Consider the following 18,067-nt stretch of genomic DNA (forward strand, 5'->3'; position numbering starts at 1 on the left):
AACAAAGCCTGTTCTAATCAGATCAGCTTTCTACGAATTAAATCATCATTGGTTCACTTCAGTGCTCCTCTAGTGCAATGCACAGAACTGTCCTGTCAAACAATCAACCAGGATCTTAAACAGGGTAATTACGCAGATGAACAGTAACATTGGCTTTCTTCTCCAGGCTGCCCGTTGGGTGACAATCATAGCATAGTTCTTTACTACCAAAGGAAACAGCACTTAATGCCAATAATTACAGACAACTGAAAGCAGACCAAGATATGTTTTTTTCCATTCATCTCAGCATCTTTCACTAATATAACTCGAGCTTTCTGAAGTTAACATCCTCATTGCAAATATCAAGAAACATCCAAATATTTTATAATTAGAGAAAGTGTTCTTACAGTTCAACATACCTGCCACTTTGCTGGTCATTTCTGAGTGCTTAGCCATATCTTTCTACTAATGACACTGAGCTGTTATTTAAACTGAGTGACCTAAAGATGCTATTATTATCCAGCTGTCCTCAGATTAGATTTACTTGACAAGCTATGCCCTTCCAGATGCTCTGATATTGTAGCTGTCATCTCTGGTTCATTATAAATCGAACTTAACATGGCATAGGGAGGAGTTTATCAGCCAGAAGGATTAAAATAATTATTACCTGCTCATCAAAGGATAAATTGAGAATAGAAAGAGTACATCCTGTCTCTAGGAACTGTGATGTTGGTGATGAGGAAAGGTTACTTATGCCACGTTTGTAATAACACTGCTGCTCGAGTGAGAAATTAGATTCAAAACTTATGAAACTGAAAGTAAGAATGATTATTGACTCCTCAAATACAAATTATCATCTGGAGTGATTCCCCTCCATTTAATTGGAACTGCTAAGATTTCACAGAATCTCTACAGTGCAGAAGGAGGTCATTCGGCCCATCGAGTCTGCACCGACCACAATCCCACCCCACACATTGACCTTGCTAATCCCCTTGACACTAAAGGCCAATTTAGCATGGCCAATCAACCTAACCCGCACATCTTTGGACTGTGGGAGGAAACCGGAGCATCCAGAGGGAACCCACGCAGACACGGGGAGAATGTGTAAACTCCACACAGACAGTGACCCGAGGCCGGAATTGAACCCAGGTCCTTGGCGCTGTGAGGCAGCAGTGCTAACCACTGTGCCACCCAAAAAAAATGGAAGGCACTTAATACCATATGAGTGACTTTAAAAAATGGAGACATGTGATTGCATGAAATGTAACCACAAAGATATGGACATAGCTAGAAAGCATAATGCAAGATCCTAAGTAAATGTTTTTTTAAATTGGCAAGTTGCAGGTGTGGACAGATACCTTGTTTCTTCATTACAACTACTTCCTTTGCCTTTTTTTCCATGACAACTTTCTCATTTAATCTCTCCAGCCCACTATTATATCCTAGACCTTCCCTTTAGTTCTTCGCGCACCCCCCCTCCCCCCTCCTCCTGCCTTCAATGCCATAAAATCCATCACATTTCTACCTCCCCTTAGTTCTAGTTAACTTGAAACATCAACTGTTTCCCTCTCCACAGCTGCTGCTAGATCTGCGGGTTAAACAGAATGCAGATTTGTTATTAAAGATGTTTACTGCCTCAGCCATATAGATTGCTTGCAAGTGGTCTTCTGCTCGTTGCTCAGTGGAGATGTTATCTAGCTATTGGGAAGATTAAACCACCAGCTACAAAGTCATGAACTGGAAATTTAGAATGATTCTCTGTACAGGCTCAACAGATGACCGGAGACCTTTATTTTTGACCAAGTCAATCTAACGTTAAAAAACAAGTGGAAAATGCACCTGGTTTTGTGGAAACAAAAGTAACAACCATCAAACGCGTATTTGTTGTTTCTGTTGTTCAGTCATTATTACCAAGAAACCTGGTGTATGCCACAAGTTGAGACATGCTGGAATTCCCTGACAGTCTAATTAAAATGAACCCAAATGTATAAATGGATGTAAATTAACAATCAGGGCTAAAGGAACCTACCACACTTGCACCATATATTCCTTTAAGTTTAAAAATTAAATTTCCAACTCATTCAACCATCATTCACACACAAGCTACAGCATGTTTAAAACCTGTGACATTTTTGATATCAAACAAAAAAAAGTCTTGCTAGGAGAAAATGAAGAATAAAAATTCAAAAATATTGCAGTTAAACACCAGGATTATTACTTTTATGCTGTTCCTCAAAATCCAGTCACAATTTTGAGAGAGCTTTTAGTTTAGTTGTAGGAAAGTGGTCGGTTTCGGGGTTGGAAATGTACTTGGGGTAATAGAATCAATAGATGGGATTGTAAATTCCACCTTTTTTTAAGCCAGATCATTGACATACCCAGGTTATGTGCATCTTGAGCTGTGAGCCAGGAAGGCAGTTCATGGTCATTGTTCATAGTAACAGTCGCTACTGGACCAGTCCTTCAGCATCTATGAGATAATTTTTTCCACTCGATCTCACATCGGAACAGTGGAAGCATGTGATAGTTACCACTCTTAGTTTTTAAGTGCCAGTCATTCATAATGCCAATAGGAAAAACGTGTAGTATACAGAAGTTAGTTAGGCACCACTGGGAAAAGTGTTTAAGTTTATTTTTTATTGTGTCACAAGTAGGCTTACATTAACACTGCAATGAAGTTACAGTCAAAATCCTCTAGTTGCCACACTCCATCGCCTGTTCAGGTGCACTGAGGGAGAATTTAGCATGGTCAATGCACCTAACCAGCACGCCTTTCGGACTGTGGGAGGAAACCCACGCAGACATGGGGAGAATGTGCAGACTCCGCATAGACAGTGACCCAAGTCGGGAATCGAACCCTGAAACCTAGCGCTGTGAGGTAGCAGTGCTAACCGCCATGTCACCGTGCCGCCCTCTTTCAAGGTGTAACCCTGTGAAAGTGTTCCTTCTCCATTTATTTTCAACTGGGAAACACTTTGCAAAACTAGTGTCTAAATTAGGCACAGCTTTTATGATTTTTGTGATGTTCAGATAAAAGTTATTTAAGTTGAAAGTGTTCGTTAGCTTATACTATCAAAATAATAGTGTAGATGTAAACAAATTTCTTTCTGGGCCTTAAAGTAGAAAACAAATCTGTTGGGAAAAGGCTGCAGTTGCAGCACAGTTATTTTCTAATATGAATTGTTCAATGCCATCCTTAATTTTAACCACAATCTGCAGAACCCTTACTCGCTTTCCCTTATCTTTTCCTTCTTAATCCCATTCCATTTGGTTTGGATAATTGGACCGTTGGACACTTCGGTGCATGATCCTTAGTAGAGTTGTGCATAAGGGTGTATTCCCTGCTTTTCTATTCCAGCTCAAACCTGAAAATTCATCCTTCATTGGAGAAACAAGTTCAAAATGTTAGTTCAGGAGTGCTATTCAAACTTCTTGGCCATCTCTTGGCAAATCTCCAGCTGCATAAGTTCTCATCTTAGTTGCGAGGGGTAAATCATTTCTCATGTTGCACCATAATAATAAAGTTCCATTACATTATGATTTAAATGGCAAGCCAAAGCCATTTTTCAGACAGAGTTGGGAACCAATATCTGTAACACTTACATTGAGTTGGAGGTGGTGAGCTGAGGGGTCTCTTGGAGTCATTGGACTGACTCTTAACACTTATACGGTCCAAACCTTTAGCAACTGAGTTTGTGGAAAAAATTATATAAGATGTGAAAGAGACACAGAATATCGGAGACTAAAGCAGAAATGGATAGACTTTGAGGGAATGAGTATTTTTCCAAAAATATAGATAAAGCCATATTCTCAAGAAGAATAAATAATTTCCATTCTAAATGGTGTGATAATTTTGTTTCCAAAATGTGGAACTTTATTTTTTGCATATCGCACTCTTCCGTCACAGAAACAAGTTCATGCACCTTTCATGACCACAAGGTGTTCCAAAATGCTTTGCAGCCAGTGAAGTACTTTTTGAAGCCTTGGCCTTGTTTTACTGAAGGAAACATGGAAACCAATTTGCGCACAATAATTCTCAGAAACGGGAATGCAAACATGACCAGAAAATTTGTTTGTGATGTTGATTTAAGGATTAAGGTAGGCCATGACACCAGGGAAACCTATTCTGCTTTTCTTAATAGTTTCTTGGAACCATATTGTTGTTATTATATTCAGTCACAAGAAAGATTAAATTTGCCTGCCCCATTGTAACAAAGATGGTGAATTCGATTCACATTATTTTGGACTTGAAAATGGTTCTCATCATATGGCTGTGATTCTAATCCCAGTGACCTTCGAATTTCAGTTTCAGTGAACAAAGAGCTCGTGAAGAGTACTTTACAAAATAGAGGTCCAATTTAATGGACATTGGATCTTTGGATTTGGGGTTGTTAATTCATCTTCTCTCTTTACAGATGAGCTTTTGGCAATCCTGTGTCATTCTTTAGGCAGCTGTCTTGAAACTTGTCAAAGGTACCCAGAGAGAGAAAGGTTTCTAAATATTTTTCCCTCTCTTTTTCTTCTGTCTGATGAGACAGATAATTTGCTTTGTTCAGAATTGTGGACAGGAACTCATTGCTGCAACTTTAGCACCTCAAGGTGGTATGCAGAATCAGGACTTCTAAAGTCTAATTTTAAAAATAAGATTCATATTATCTTTGTAATCACTCGGGTAAAATGGGAGAGAATATGGCTTTTAAGATTAATCTATAAATTTGCTACCAAACGTTGCTGTGTTACTGCTATGTATGGATTACAATCTAATTCAGAGAATCATCTCACATGGTACCAATTGATCTTTCCAGATCAGTTAGAAGTACAGTTGTGCAGATATCTCAACATTTGTTTTGAATTAAGTGTCAAATTGGTCAGCCAATGAACAGCAAACTGAAAAAAATCAAAGCAGAAGTCAGGCTGTGCCATGGAAAATGTTGAATGAACGCTTAGTACGTAATTGAACCAACAGCTCAGATACAGTTAAGTTCTGTACAAGCATTTGATCCAGAAGGCAACTGACTGTAATGTTGCAGTAATGAAAAGTTCTCAAACATGCTGCACATCTTGGTTTGATAATGGAAACAAAGTGCCGAAATTGAGGGTTATTCATGCTATGTTACCAAACGTACAAAATCTCACTCAGCTAGAAACTTGATCTGCTTTTACAGTTATAATAAACTTGAACTGCTATTTTAATATTCAGTTGATCACTTGATTAATCACAGATCAGTGGAAATTCCCTGGATATTAGTTGCAGCTCTTATTTGAAATGGTATAAGCAATGCGATCGCAGCCACTATAACAGCACAAGTTGAAATAAGTTGTTTGATTCGTAAAACTCTGTAGGCTAAATGCGATATCACACATCCAGTCAGTGACATGCTGAGTATCCTGACATCTTTTAAAATATACGGCTGCCATCTCTTCCCAACTGCCATAAAATGAATTCCATTGAACCAAATAGTAAGAGTGTAAAGTAAACTAGTTATGTTGACGAAACTAAGCTTGGCTGTTGAAGCATTCAGAAGTAATATGGGGAATTGAGAAGAAACAAAACTTGCATGATCCAAAAATTCTGACAGTCATGGATGTCCAAATTTGAAAAGTGACATTACAGGGCAAAGAAGTGCTGTTTAATGAAGCAAACATAAAAATGGAGAATGCCCTCTGAAGTTGGAGTAAATGTCAAGTCCAAGCTCCCAAGTCCAGTTGCTGTGTGTCCTGGATTGTGTTCTGTAATCCTTATTGGGAGGACGGATGAATCAAACCATGAGCTAAGTGGGGGGAAACAAACTGACCTCCAGTAACAAGGAAATAATCTTAATAATTAACCCCCCATTACCCTTGTTGCATTAACAGTGAAGAGTCAGGCTTTGATAATATCTGCCCAAATAGCCAGCCTATTTGCTGCTTCATGAGCGCTGGTTACATTATTTGTGACTTTGTGAAGTTGTATAGTAGTGTACAGTGGAATTGTCTAGATATTCGTCAAAGCAGCATAAAATTAAACATGCAAAATAAATGGATGGATATGCAAGAAAGTGAATTAATTTATGAAGATCTGATGCATATTTAGGAAAGTCACATTCATAGAGTTTCAAGACAGAGCGGGTCAGGTATTAAACTGGTTCTGGCAGCCTCTTCCCATGCGTGTTGTCAAGTTACCACAAAAAAAGTCACAGCATTTTATATTTCAATTTCACAGTTATACTAAGATGCCATGTCTCAATATGAAATAAATGTTTCACATGTGCTTAACTTAAACTGGACCTACTAGGCAGAAGGAAAACTGCCTAAGTAACGGACAGCAAGTTGAAATACCAACTTGTAACATCTGTCAGATCAACTGTGTTAATGTAGGTGGGTGCAGAATAATTTGCGACACCTCCTTGCAAATGGGAGAGATAATCATGGGAAGTCTTTTCAGGATCCATTAGCCTGCATTTCTTTGTGACTGGTTCACAAGAGCCATCAGTAGAGGTCTGGCAGAACGTTACGTTCTGCCTTCAATCAGTGTAAGACATACAATTCTTTCAAAAGTAAAAACAGAATTTTCAAACAAGAAGTCATGCCAAATGTAGCTCAAAAAACAATTAGAAGAAAAATTGTTAAGTTTCACTTTCACACACAGGTGTTCAGGTAATAGGAAATGGCGATATTCTGTGTAGGAAAATGAATTTTAACAGTAGATAACCACTGGTTTAAAAAATGACAGAATACTTCATATAAAACAAATGGCTTCCCGATCCATGTATATTTACACATATCCAGATTCATTTTAAGGACAGTTTTCTGGTGCTTTAATTAAATGCATCAGAGTCGTATTGGGAATAGCAACTTTAGCTGAGGTCAGCATTGTTCAGAATGGAAACATGGGCGGAATTGTACAGCCTGGTTGTGGCGTGGCAGGGCCATAAAATGCAGCAAGCATTAAAAGTCCATTGACTTCTACTAGGACTGGAAAATCCCACCCATGAGATAAATACTTGTGCATGGGTCAACTTTTCAGAACCTTCATTCCGAAGCAGATTGAAAACTTAAGTTGGCTCAGGAACAAGTGATTTTAGCTTTGGTATTCAAAGCTGAATTTGTGCTAATTAATAGGAATGTACAAGTAACAGTTATCAAATATTACAAACTTGATTATTATCCAGGAATGTAAATATATCAGGCATTTTTCAAGAAGCTGTGTTTACCGCCTGGATGGTTTCATGTAATCTGTTATGCTCTACTATTTCGATCATGCCACTGAGTTTCTTATGTTTAAAAGCTCAGGTTGAAATTAAGTACTAAATTGCTTGCATCGTTCTACTCACTGCTGCTTGGTAACAAGAGCCACGCGAGTCACAAGCAATGCTTAATTACATACTCATGTACTAAATTAACATCCAGCATAAGTTTTGGATCACTGTCAATTATAAGACACATGCCTTCCACATGCTGTAAGCACATAGCATTCTCTGAGCCTTCTGTGGAATGAAGAATCTCAGTCAGGAAGCACTTCTTGCTTACTTACAAGGGGTGGAGAAGGGTGTGAGAGGTGGTGTCTGAACAGACTGGCCGCCCTCAGATTCAGCAAAAGGTGCGGACCCTCGCCGCACACTCTTTAAAACATCTGTGAACTTTGCAGCTGAGGATGGAAGGTGAAGAGATGATATAACATACAGGGTTTTAAACAACTGCTACAAGTGAAAGCATGGCAAGCTATTTATTACAGGTTACGATATTGCTCAGCAAACTGCATCTTGGACAAGTTAAAAAATTTAGCAATGTGATTTTCCTTCTCATCTTACATTGCTTCAAACTGTTCGTTAAAAGCTTTAGAATAGTGTTTTGTCATAACGACTGAAGGAATTGTCTGCATAAGTAAAATTGCTTAATTTATAGATTAGAATGAAGAGAAACTTCAGTCTTCCAGTTTTCCGCCAAGCTGATGTCTTGATTCTGAACCCATTATTTGAAAGTTTTAAAGCAGGAGTGGACGGCAACATTAAGAAGGCAAGGGTAAAGGTCAGCTGATCATCGGACACAATTATATTGAAAATAGTGTTCAGCAATGCACCTAAGGTTTTTGGAAAGTTTGAACTCCAGTCGCAGTGTGCTTAGAACATTTTAACACACGATCCTGCTCCCATGCCCACGTCGGTCCTTGGCCTGCTGCAATGTTCCAGTGAAACTCAACACAAACTGGAGGAACAGCATCTCATCTTCCGGCTCAGCACTTTACAACCTTCCGGTCTCGACATGAATTCAACATTGCTCTACCCCACCTCGACCCCTTTGTTTTCATTCTATTCTATTTAAATTTTTTTACTGTTCTCTACTTTTTATTTCTTTAATTGTCTTTCTTCATTTTTCTTCCCCCCCCCCCAACTCTTTCCCCCCACTTTACGCCCCTTCTCTTACCTTACCGTTTCTCCTCCTTTGCTTCTCCTTTTCTAAATTTTACCTCTGTCCCATCCATTTTCCTCCTCCCCTCCCCTCCCCCAACATCTTCATTTTAGCTTCTCTGCCGTTTGGCCATTCACACCCTTTATTCTCTCTGTGGACAGCTATTAGCAGCCTTTTCCCCTGGTTTCTATGGCCATGACTCATCTTTCATTCCCTCACCCTGCAGTATAAATATCTCCCACTTTCTCTGCCTTTTAGCTTTGACAAAGGGTCATCTGGACTCGAAACGTCAGATCTTTTCTCTCCTTACAGATGCTGCCAGACCTGCTGAGATTTTCCAGCATTTTCTCTTTTGGTTTCAGATTCCAGCATCCGCAGTAATTTGCTTTTATCCAGTACTTAGGACAATGTAGGCTGTCTGAAATACATTAACAAGGCAGCATCAAACTGCATTTATACAGCACCTTAAACACAGTAACACATCCCAAAGCATTTCATGGGAGTGTCAACAGATAAAATTTGACAACGGGCCGCAAAAGATGATGTTAGGGCAGGTGACCACAAGGTAGGTCTTAAAGGAGGGAGTTCCGGAGCTTAGGGTCAAGGCACCTGAAGGTTTTACTGCCAATGAAGGGCAGGGGAGAAGGAATTGGAGATGTAATAAAGCCAAATGTGGGAATGTATAGTTTTGAGAGTTGTAGGGATGGAGATAACAAAGGGATTTGAACACAAAGATGAGCATTTTAGATCAAGACACTGTTGGACTCGACATTTAGGTTAGTAAACACAAGTGAATGGAAATTCATGAGTTCAGTTTGGGATGACCTCCAGAGGGTGGAAATAGGAGGCTGGCTAAATAAGGACCAGGATATAAAGGTGTCTGAGGAGATGTATTTCTCCGACAGAAGTAGGACAGCAGGGACGCAATCCAATATTCTTCAGCATTGAGTTAATTACTCCTTCAGTCTTAAGTTTTCTCAATTTTGTTTCAATTAACAGACTTGTGGACTTAAGATATAGCATGGTTGCATTTATGCTACTATGAAAAGTCAGTGAAAAATGTTCAGCCTCGTTCTATTCTTTGAAAATGAGTTTGTTAATAACATATCTCGTGGTTGTTCATGGCAGTGCTCCTCTATACTGAGGCAGAGCACTGTGTTGTTGTGGTCTGCTTGCAAACATCATTAAACAAACTTCACAACAGCTTTATCGAATATCATCCACCAACACTGAACTCATCAGTATTAAAATGTGTGCTTCAAATGGGACTACAATACTGGCATTGCAATTTAAGCATTTATTTACCAGGGAGGTAAACAGCTTTCGCCCCAGTGCCAAGCAGTAACTTAGGGCTGTATCTTTTATTGGGCCATCCAAGTCTTTTTGCTAACTATCTGCACAAAGCTCATCATGTGTGTGTACAGGACTTGCATGCTGTCAGTACGCATGCTGCATGCTGAGTTATCTCCCATCACACATTTACTTACTAGGCATAGAGGAGGGAGTGAGAGGAGGCATCTGAGGCTGTGTGGCAGGAGTCTGGGGCCCCTCGTGGTCAGGAAAGGGTCCTGACCCTCTCCGCACACTGCTAAGAACATCTGTGAACTTTGCAGCTAATAATGGGACATGAAGAGAAGCTAGGATGAAAAGCTGTGAAAAACACAATCCTTATGGAAAATTGAAGTAATTTGAAATATATTTCTTACATCCTTATGATGGTGAAATGACACGAAATGGATTTCAAGAGCTCAGTGAAAACACAAAGCTGTAGATTTTACATGTTTGGCGTCCATTTTCTGTGCTGTTTTAGTTAGGCGATAAGGTTTTAAAAGCTATATTTGCTATTACATGATATTTACCAATATATTTCAATGTTTTGTTTTCCCATAAGTTGAACAAGGAAATAAAGTAACACACAGACAGGGAGAGAGTCGCTGAAGAAAAAGAGAAACAATAAAATTCACCACACTGCAGAACTTGCATCAGATCATGAACCTTTTTTGCACATAGAGGTTAATATTTCACAAGTGCCATTATTGGGTGGCACTACAGAGTTTGGGTTCACCTATGGTCCAGATTTAATGTGGTTCACTACCTCTCATTCTATGCTGAAGACATTATATGGTCCAGGAAGCAAACTATACATCCACAGCACTAAATCAGAACTTGCTGTGGACTAATCCCTGCACATTTGGGATTTAACTTAGGATTTCTGGATCTTTTTCAAGGCAAAATATGCTGGTGTAAGATACATCATCAATGTACCTTCTGGATAGAGTCCAAATGTAGGAAGTAAATTTCTTAAGGTTTCTCCAAAGTTCTGCAAAGTTTTTGAGGGTATTTAATTTTTCTCTCAGAACAACTCTGTTGCTTTTCATTTTGCAACGTTTTCCTGTTGAATAAAGGTGAGTTTAGAAGTCAAACTCAAAGATTTACACTATGAAATATATTGAAGGATTGTATCCTTTCATACCCCAGTTTTTTAATGTTATTGGCCTAAAATAAATGCTCACTGGCCAACACAAACGTTGCCTTGCAACAAACATTAGGTATGTGAAAATCGGCAAGGTCTATTCATCCCCTGTTATTTTGAAGCAAGTCACATCTCAGCACATCCGGTGGCTCAGTGGGTAGTGTCTCTGCCTCTGAGACAGAGGCTCTAGGTTTGAGTGCCACCCCAGGTCTTGATAGTCGAGGAAGACATATTCTTAATGGAGCCAAACAAACAAAATCCTTCAATCCCAATGGCAAGTATTAAGAGTAGGAGAGATTCTGGTCAGCCACGTGATGGAAAAGAAAGTTGAAGCTTCCACCAACATTATCCATAACCTCAGACGACAACATGCATGTAAATGTGTATGTTCCCACAGCAACTTGGGAGTCCTGGAGCTATCTGTAACAAGCATCACCACATCTCAGCACATCTGTTGGCAGTTTTCTATTTTGGGAACTAGCAGAATAAAGGAGATTAATTTCAATCACCGGGATGGCTACATTTGAAAAAGGTGGAATAGCACAGGGTAGAATTCCAGAATATTAGTCAACCAATGAGATTGCAGTATTGCATAATAATACACCAGGAATCGCCCTGTTTTATATTGCCTGTAATAGGTTAGCTAACATATATATTTTGATATTTAGGGTACAAAGATGTGTTATCCTGAAGCAAATGAATGATTTTTGCAGCTATCTTTAGTCGTACACATTTTGACCCCTAACTTCATCAGAGTGACAATTTCTTTTGGATTGCCATTGTGAATGAACATACCCCTGGCTGTAATTGCACAGCTCCTGTCTCGTCCCACCTTTCTCACTCAGACTGGGTGAGACGGGAGTAGTGCCGTGCACCTCCGGCAGCATCGGCGTGGAAAAACAGGGGCACAGAGACGTAAGTCAACCCCCCCTCCCACCTTTTATGGCAGTAACCAGGAGCGGGGAAGAGACAGGAACGGGTAGTGGGATTTCAGGGTCCCCTTGGGTATACCATGCGAGGTCTGGTCTGGGTGTTTAGATTGCTACTCTGGAGTCAGAGGTGTCTTTTTCCTTCTCTTTGAGACGAACTATCGGTAAAACTGGCAGAACCAAATTAAGTTAGTGATTTAAATCGCTTCTGTCAGATGGTTCCCAGTCCAGTACATTGTCCAGAGGAAGTTAGCGCCTCTGAGTAATTGACGGGTAAATCTTTAAGTGGGAACTTCCTAGAGGGGTTCCCCAATGCATCATTGCGGTAACCCCCAAATATGACGCTGGGGAACCAGGAAGTTATGGGCCAAACGTGGGCAATTGGGACTAGCTTAGTGGTTTAAAGAAAAAAGGCGGCATGGACAAGTTGGGCCGAAGAGCATGTTTCCATGCTGTATGATTCTATGACTCTGTCATACATGAATTGTTTGAAATGTAGATTGGAGTTCAAATTCTTTAAATTAAAACAAAATGAAGGAGAGACGAATGAGTTGCTGTCCCAACTGGTCCACACATAATTTTGGTGTAGATACTCAAAGTGGTGTATTCTAAGTTATGTGCTGACAAAATTAGGACTTGATCATTTGTGGGAGTCATATGATAGGTATTAAATTGTTTGTGTTTCGTTGGTTACTGTTCAGCATTCATAATAAAGTTTCATTTTAGTCAGTATCCACTGCACTGGAAGGATCTGAAATTTCATTTTTTCCAACAGGTTTTTTTTGCAGTGTATATTTTGTACATCATGAAGCACAGAGGCCATGCTTCAGAGTAGTGTGTATTGAGATTCTGTCATTTACCGCACTTGTTAATTCAAAACAAGTTCCCTTGCTGAATGAAACACCTGGTAACTGTTCCATATTGCAGAAATGTAGCATTGTCCAAATCTACTAAGATGTACAGTAACGTATCTCCAGCCCATTTCAACCCCTACATTTTAGCTCTGCACCATCTGTCTACTGAATTGATCATGAACATTTGGGGCGTTGGGAACAGCAGGGAGGAAGGGGCGGGGAATTGACCCACTTTGACCCTTGACGTATATAACCTGTTAGCTTTTCCCCATGATTATTAAGTAATGAAATCAAACCATTGAAATCAGAACTATGCTCCATGGTTAAAAGTCATAGTGAAGACCAGACTGCATTAGCAGTTGCCCACCAAACGTCTTCGGCAAATTGTACTTTCCAAAGCTTCATTTTAAGAAACTATTACAAAGCACCACCTAACTACAATTTCAGATTATCCACTGAAAGTTGATATTTATATTCCCTAAGTTAACAGTGAAAACCATCATAGGAGTGAGATACTGTGTCAGATTCAGTGAGAGATATCTTTTAAGAAGGGAGTAGAATGTTTTGCGTAACTGACCTTGTGACCAGTGCAGTAAAAGTTCTGGGCAGATGACAGCTATTCTCAAATGGAACCACACTGCTTCGAGGAAGTTGGACACAACTCCATCTCAGCAGCAGAAATATAGATCTAGAGGTTTCAGTATTTTAATTCCCAAGTTGGAGGTAGCATCTTAATTCAATGAATCCAATGAGCCTTTTCAACATTTTCATTATGAGTAGGACAGCTGACGAGTACTTATGTGGTATCTTTTCCCGATATAGGCAGGGCCCCACTGTCGTAAGCTGCAGGCCTATTTTGCTCTTGGATCACCAATGTTGAAGGAATGGTACCAATGCTGTCCCAGTCAGCTTTCCTTTATATCTGAACTAACACAACATCAGTCTTTGTTTAAACAAACATTTTAAAACGTTCGTAAGAATAATAAAAATATGCAAAGCAATCTTTTCACAGATGATCATTTTTCTAAAATTCCATATAGTTTCCTATAACTCAGTTTCAGTATAGGTTCCTCCCACCCACCAAGGCCATTAAAGATGGCAGGATGTTAAAATCCTTTTAATGACATTTCATTAGAAATATAGGAAACTTTGGAGATGTTTGAGACAAATGCAATGTGATTTAAATTATGGATGTTGCATATGAATGTCTTTAAAGCTGCATGAACCCACATTTTGATGCCATTTTGCCATGTCCATTAATGAGTCACTGACAGAGCATCTTAAAAATTAAATTAAAATGGCAGAATTTAACAGATCTTCACCCCCTCCATGCTTCCAATTCCTTCCCAGCCAAGAGAAATGTTATGGGATTTGAGCCAGCTACAACTAATAGCTAAATAATTCCCGAGTGAGAAGAAATTGAATCACAGTCTAGCCAAAAATGGACCTGTTTGTGGGTACAATAGTGTATTTGTGGTCATTGTACAGGATTAGCAACCCAGAGATTATAAATTCAATCCTAGCGAGATCTGAAATGATTTCAATAAATCTAGTAACTTGAACTCACATGAAAGAAAACAAAATGACCATGAAGGCTGCCAGATTTTAGTTAAAAATCTCAAATGGTACCGATTCTAAACTACACATGACTCCTAATCCCAGAGTACGTGATTGACTCTGAGACCTCAGATGTGGTCTTGTAAACTATTGTGTTGGAAACCAATCAATATGAATTAAAAGGTCCATCACTACTTTCTCGGGGTCTTTGGGGATGAGCAAAAACTGCAGCCTCGTTTATACAGTTTACACTTGAAGAACAAAATAAATAAACAGGGATTCTGTGGTGAAGTGAAAGCTGGGACAAGAAGCAGATTGGGAGAAAAGATATTCCCAAGAAATCAGGATTTTTGACATAAACTGCACAGAACTGAATCTACAGCAGTCACTTTCTGCATTCTGGAACATTCAGCTTTCATGCTGACAATGGCAATATTATCCAGAACAGGTCAGACTGATTAAGGTGGAGAAATCCATACTTGGGAGAAGAAATGCCTCAAAACATAGAAATGGAATGGGCAAACTGAAAATTGATAGAATTGTAAACAATATCAGCCCTGTTATGTTTAGGGATTGCTTCTGCACTCAGGGAGACTGATGGATCCATTTTCAAATTTTTGAAACTCCCTGAAAAATATGCGTTTGCCCAATTGAGCCAGTCAAGTCACCATGTGACGAGTTTTGGCTGTAAATTGAATCTATAGCTTGAAGGTATGGTGTTCAAATACAAGCACAGTGTGCCCCTCCCCTTCTTTCCCATCCGGTCAACAACATCAAAATCACAAATCATGCAGCTTCAAACATGAGATTCTGTACTTTGGGATGATTACAGTTAACCATGTAAAACAGTCTTAATGGTTCAAGCCAAGGTGCTGAAGCTGAACAGCATGCAGTTTTTAGCTTCGGCCATTCATAATAAATCCTGCCGCAATATTCAACTATCTGATTAATTTTAGACTCCATCTAAACAAAACACTGACAAGTAACTACAAGGTTGACAATTGCAGCTTTCAATATTTTGAATATTCACTTTCCACTGCAGTGTTATATACAATCTATTTAAAGACTTGCGTATAAAGCTCTTTTGCAGTTTCAATGAGATCAGTTTTACTTTAGGGACACAGGCCACAGCTACATCATCATTAGATCTGTAAAACTTAAAAAACTTCCAAATTTTGTTGCTGGATTAAAGTCATTCAAAACACAAGAGATAAATTACTTCAGTTTCAAAATAGTTAATTCCACAACTGAAGGTTTTTAAAATTTTGTGATGTTGTGCATAAGTTTGATATATTGGAATAGAAACTGGGCAGCATAAGTTTTTCTCTCCTTTCTTCTACTTAGTTGGTATCTCAATTTCTAACGACTAAGAAGAGATGCAAGCACTAAAAAATTATTTTAGTTTCTATGTCTTTTCTTTGAATGTCTTTGACCTTTTTTGTCATGGCACCTCAATTTTGCCATCTTGTGTGTCATGTAAAATCATATTAGTAACATGTGGGCTTAAAGTTTCTCAGATGTAGCTGAAATTGCAAAAATGCAATGAATTGTTAGATTTACAGGCATTGCTTTAGCATCATTTGCAATTTACTTAACTGGTGTGCTGGACATCTTTTGTGAGAAAGTTCAAAGCATTAAGATTACTTTACGCCATTGTGTGAATACAATAGATGCTAACTTCTTCTAAAGTACTATGTTCCTGGCTAACTACCTAATTGTATGATGCTCGATCGATGTGATCATCTCCAGGCAATTAAATCTGCAGAGGCTAGTTTTCTTTTTCACTGTTGTCTCAAATGGTTCGGAGAGGTTTTTGTATTTCTGTCATGTCTAATTAACAAATTTACCTAATTTTTACATGGAAAATTTATTTTAGTCATTCACTGTTTAATTATAAGAATAATTCAGGTTTCACTGGTATGGTAGAAGACAGGATAAACAATTAAAAAACAGATTTTTGGGACAAATTAGTGGCGTGACTTCAGAACATTATTCCATTTTTTAAAAATATTACCAGTTGAGGAGACTAACAGAAAAACGAATCCCTTTAACCCCAAGTAGAAACGTAAAGCTAAATTGTCAATTAACTACATATTGAGACATATTTTAAGTTTTCTTTTTATGAATGGCCACTTTCTACAACTTGGTTAACACACACAGGCAGTCACGTGATATGCAGAACACAGCATGCCCAGACAACTTACAGAGTACAGGAGGCGGAGGGTGAGCAGACTGGAGCACCTCGACCTGAGGCCCAGCACCTGACTGGTTCCTTACAGCACTGCTCTCAGCGCCCTTGGCTGGAGGCAGCATGCAAAGGACGATGGAAACAAACACACAGAGCATGTTACACAGTAAACAGAATGAATGATGAAAAACACCACAAGGTGAGAGGGCAAAAATAATGACGGGACATAATCTTTCCACAAGGCTCAAAGTCTAGTTTGGCTTATTCAAACACTTTTGTACAAAAGATCTGAAGTGGAAATGTGCACATAGAATAGAAGGCAGCATTATTGAATATCCCATTAAAAGAAGAAATTTCTCAATTCACTGTTGAAAAATTTCACCATTTTACATTACAGGCCCCATGTCTATGGCCTCTCCTGCTCTCCAGGATGAGAGTCTCACACTGAATTTTATAAGTGCCACATGCCTCCATTTTTCTCATTTTCTGCTGACCCACTGGACAGAGCAGCTTAGAAATGCAAAAACAACATTTGTTTTTGGTTTGGGCAAGGGAATTGGGAAGAAACGTTAGAAGGAAACAGTTTGTCTGCCTGTTGTCACAGAAAACGGTGATCCACCACTGAGTGATCACAGTGATAGCAAACAGAAACAATCTCCAACCTGGTCATGACCTCAGGCGGGTGAAGAAGAACAATTTAGACAAATGGCACAGGACAGAGTCAGTCAAAATTCATTACTGGCCTTTTGACATTCTCAAAATGTACTTTTGCAATGAACAAAATGGAATTCTCTGCTGAGATGAAATGGCAAAGGATGAAATAAAAAGGCACACACCATGACAAACTACACCAGTTACTCCACAAAAGTCAAAATTTAGACTTTGTATCGAAAAACATTCTGACCATGGCGAGTATTCACATTTATCAAGCCTGTGAGCTGATGGCTTCACATGACAAAATTAGGAGAAGTTTCAGGTCATAATCCCCAACAATACAGAGAACTGCTTTGCATTTCACTCTGAGATCCATGCTTCAGAAACGACCCACACATCATGGAACTTCCAGTCAGCCTCATATCAAACTTTTAAAATGTGTGGACTCGGTGATTTCTGGCAATTCACCACTGGACCCAGTTCTAGCCATAGATCATTGTAGCGTCTTGAACAGTTTTACATTTGCTCAGAATTATTGCACCATCACACATCTCACTTGGTGTGGAAGTAGGAAAAATTCCAGCAAGCAGTTTGTTTTTGCTTGGGATGAGCCCAGAAAGGTCACATATCTCTGACTTAATTTTTTTAATTCCAAAACTTGGTTAACGGTTAGCACGTCACTTAGAGTCATAGAGGTTTACAGTATGGAAACAGGCCATTCGGCCCAACTTATCCATGCCGCCCTTTTTTTTAAAAACCCCACAGCTAATCCCAATTGCCCACATTTGGCCCATATCCCTCTATACCCATCGTATCCATGTAACTATCTAAATACTTTTTAAAAGACAAAATTGCACCCGCCTCTACTGCTACCTCCAGCAGCTTGTTCCAGACACTCACCACCCTGTGTGTGAAAAAATTGCCCCTCTGGACACTTCTGTATCTCTCCTTTCTCACCTTAAACCTATGCCCTCTAGTTTTAGACTCCCCTACTTTTGGGAAAATATATATTGACTATCTAGCTGATCTATGCCCCTCATTATTT

General features: G+C 39.2%; 1 protein-coding gene across 50 annotated transcripts in view; it reads right to left on the reverse strand.

The window, feature by feature from the left end:
* Positions 1–18,067, reverse strand: part of LOC144510121 (calcium/calmodulin-dependent protein kinase type II subunit beta) — a 268,446-nt gene that overhangs the window by 15,954 nt on the left and 234,425 nt on the right. For 31 of the 50 annotated variants that reach the window (XM_078239439.1, XM_078239437.1, XM_078239429.1 and 28 more), the window contains 4 exons: positions 16,385–16,480; positions 9,855–9,980; positions 7,493–7,606; positions 3,583–3,666 (listed from right to left, as the gene is read on the reverse strand). The exons of 12 other annotated variants lie outside the window; for them this stretch is intronic. In XM_078239439.1, coding sequence (XP_078095565.1) covers positions 3,583–3,666; positions 7,493–7,606; positions 9,855–9,980; positions 16,385–16,480 — 420 coding nt within the window. The remainder of the gene's footprint in view (positions 1–3,582; positions 3,667–7,492; positions 7,607–9,854; positions 9,981–16,384; positions 16,481–18,067) is intronic. 7 more of the 50 variants (XM_078239457.1, XM_078239452.1, XM_078239455.1 and 4 more) reach the window with 2 other exon arrangements.

This window comes from Mustelus asterias, chromosome 22 (genome assembly GCF_964213995.1).
Source record: "Mustelus asterias chromosome 22, sMusAst1.hap1.1, whole genome shotgun sequence".
Lineage (NCBI taxonomy): Eukaryota > Metazoa > Chordata > Chondrichthyes > Carcharhiniformes > Triakidae > Mustelus > Mustelus asterias.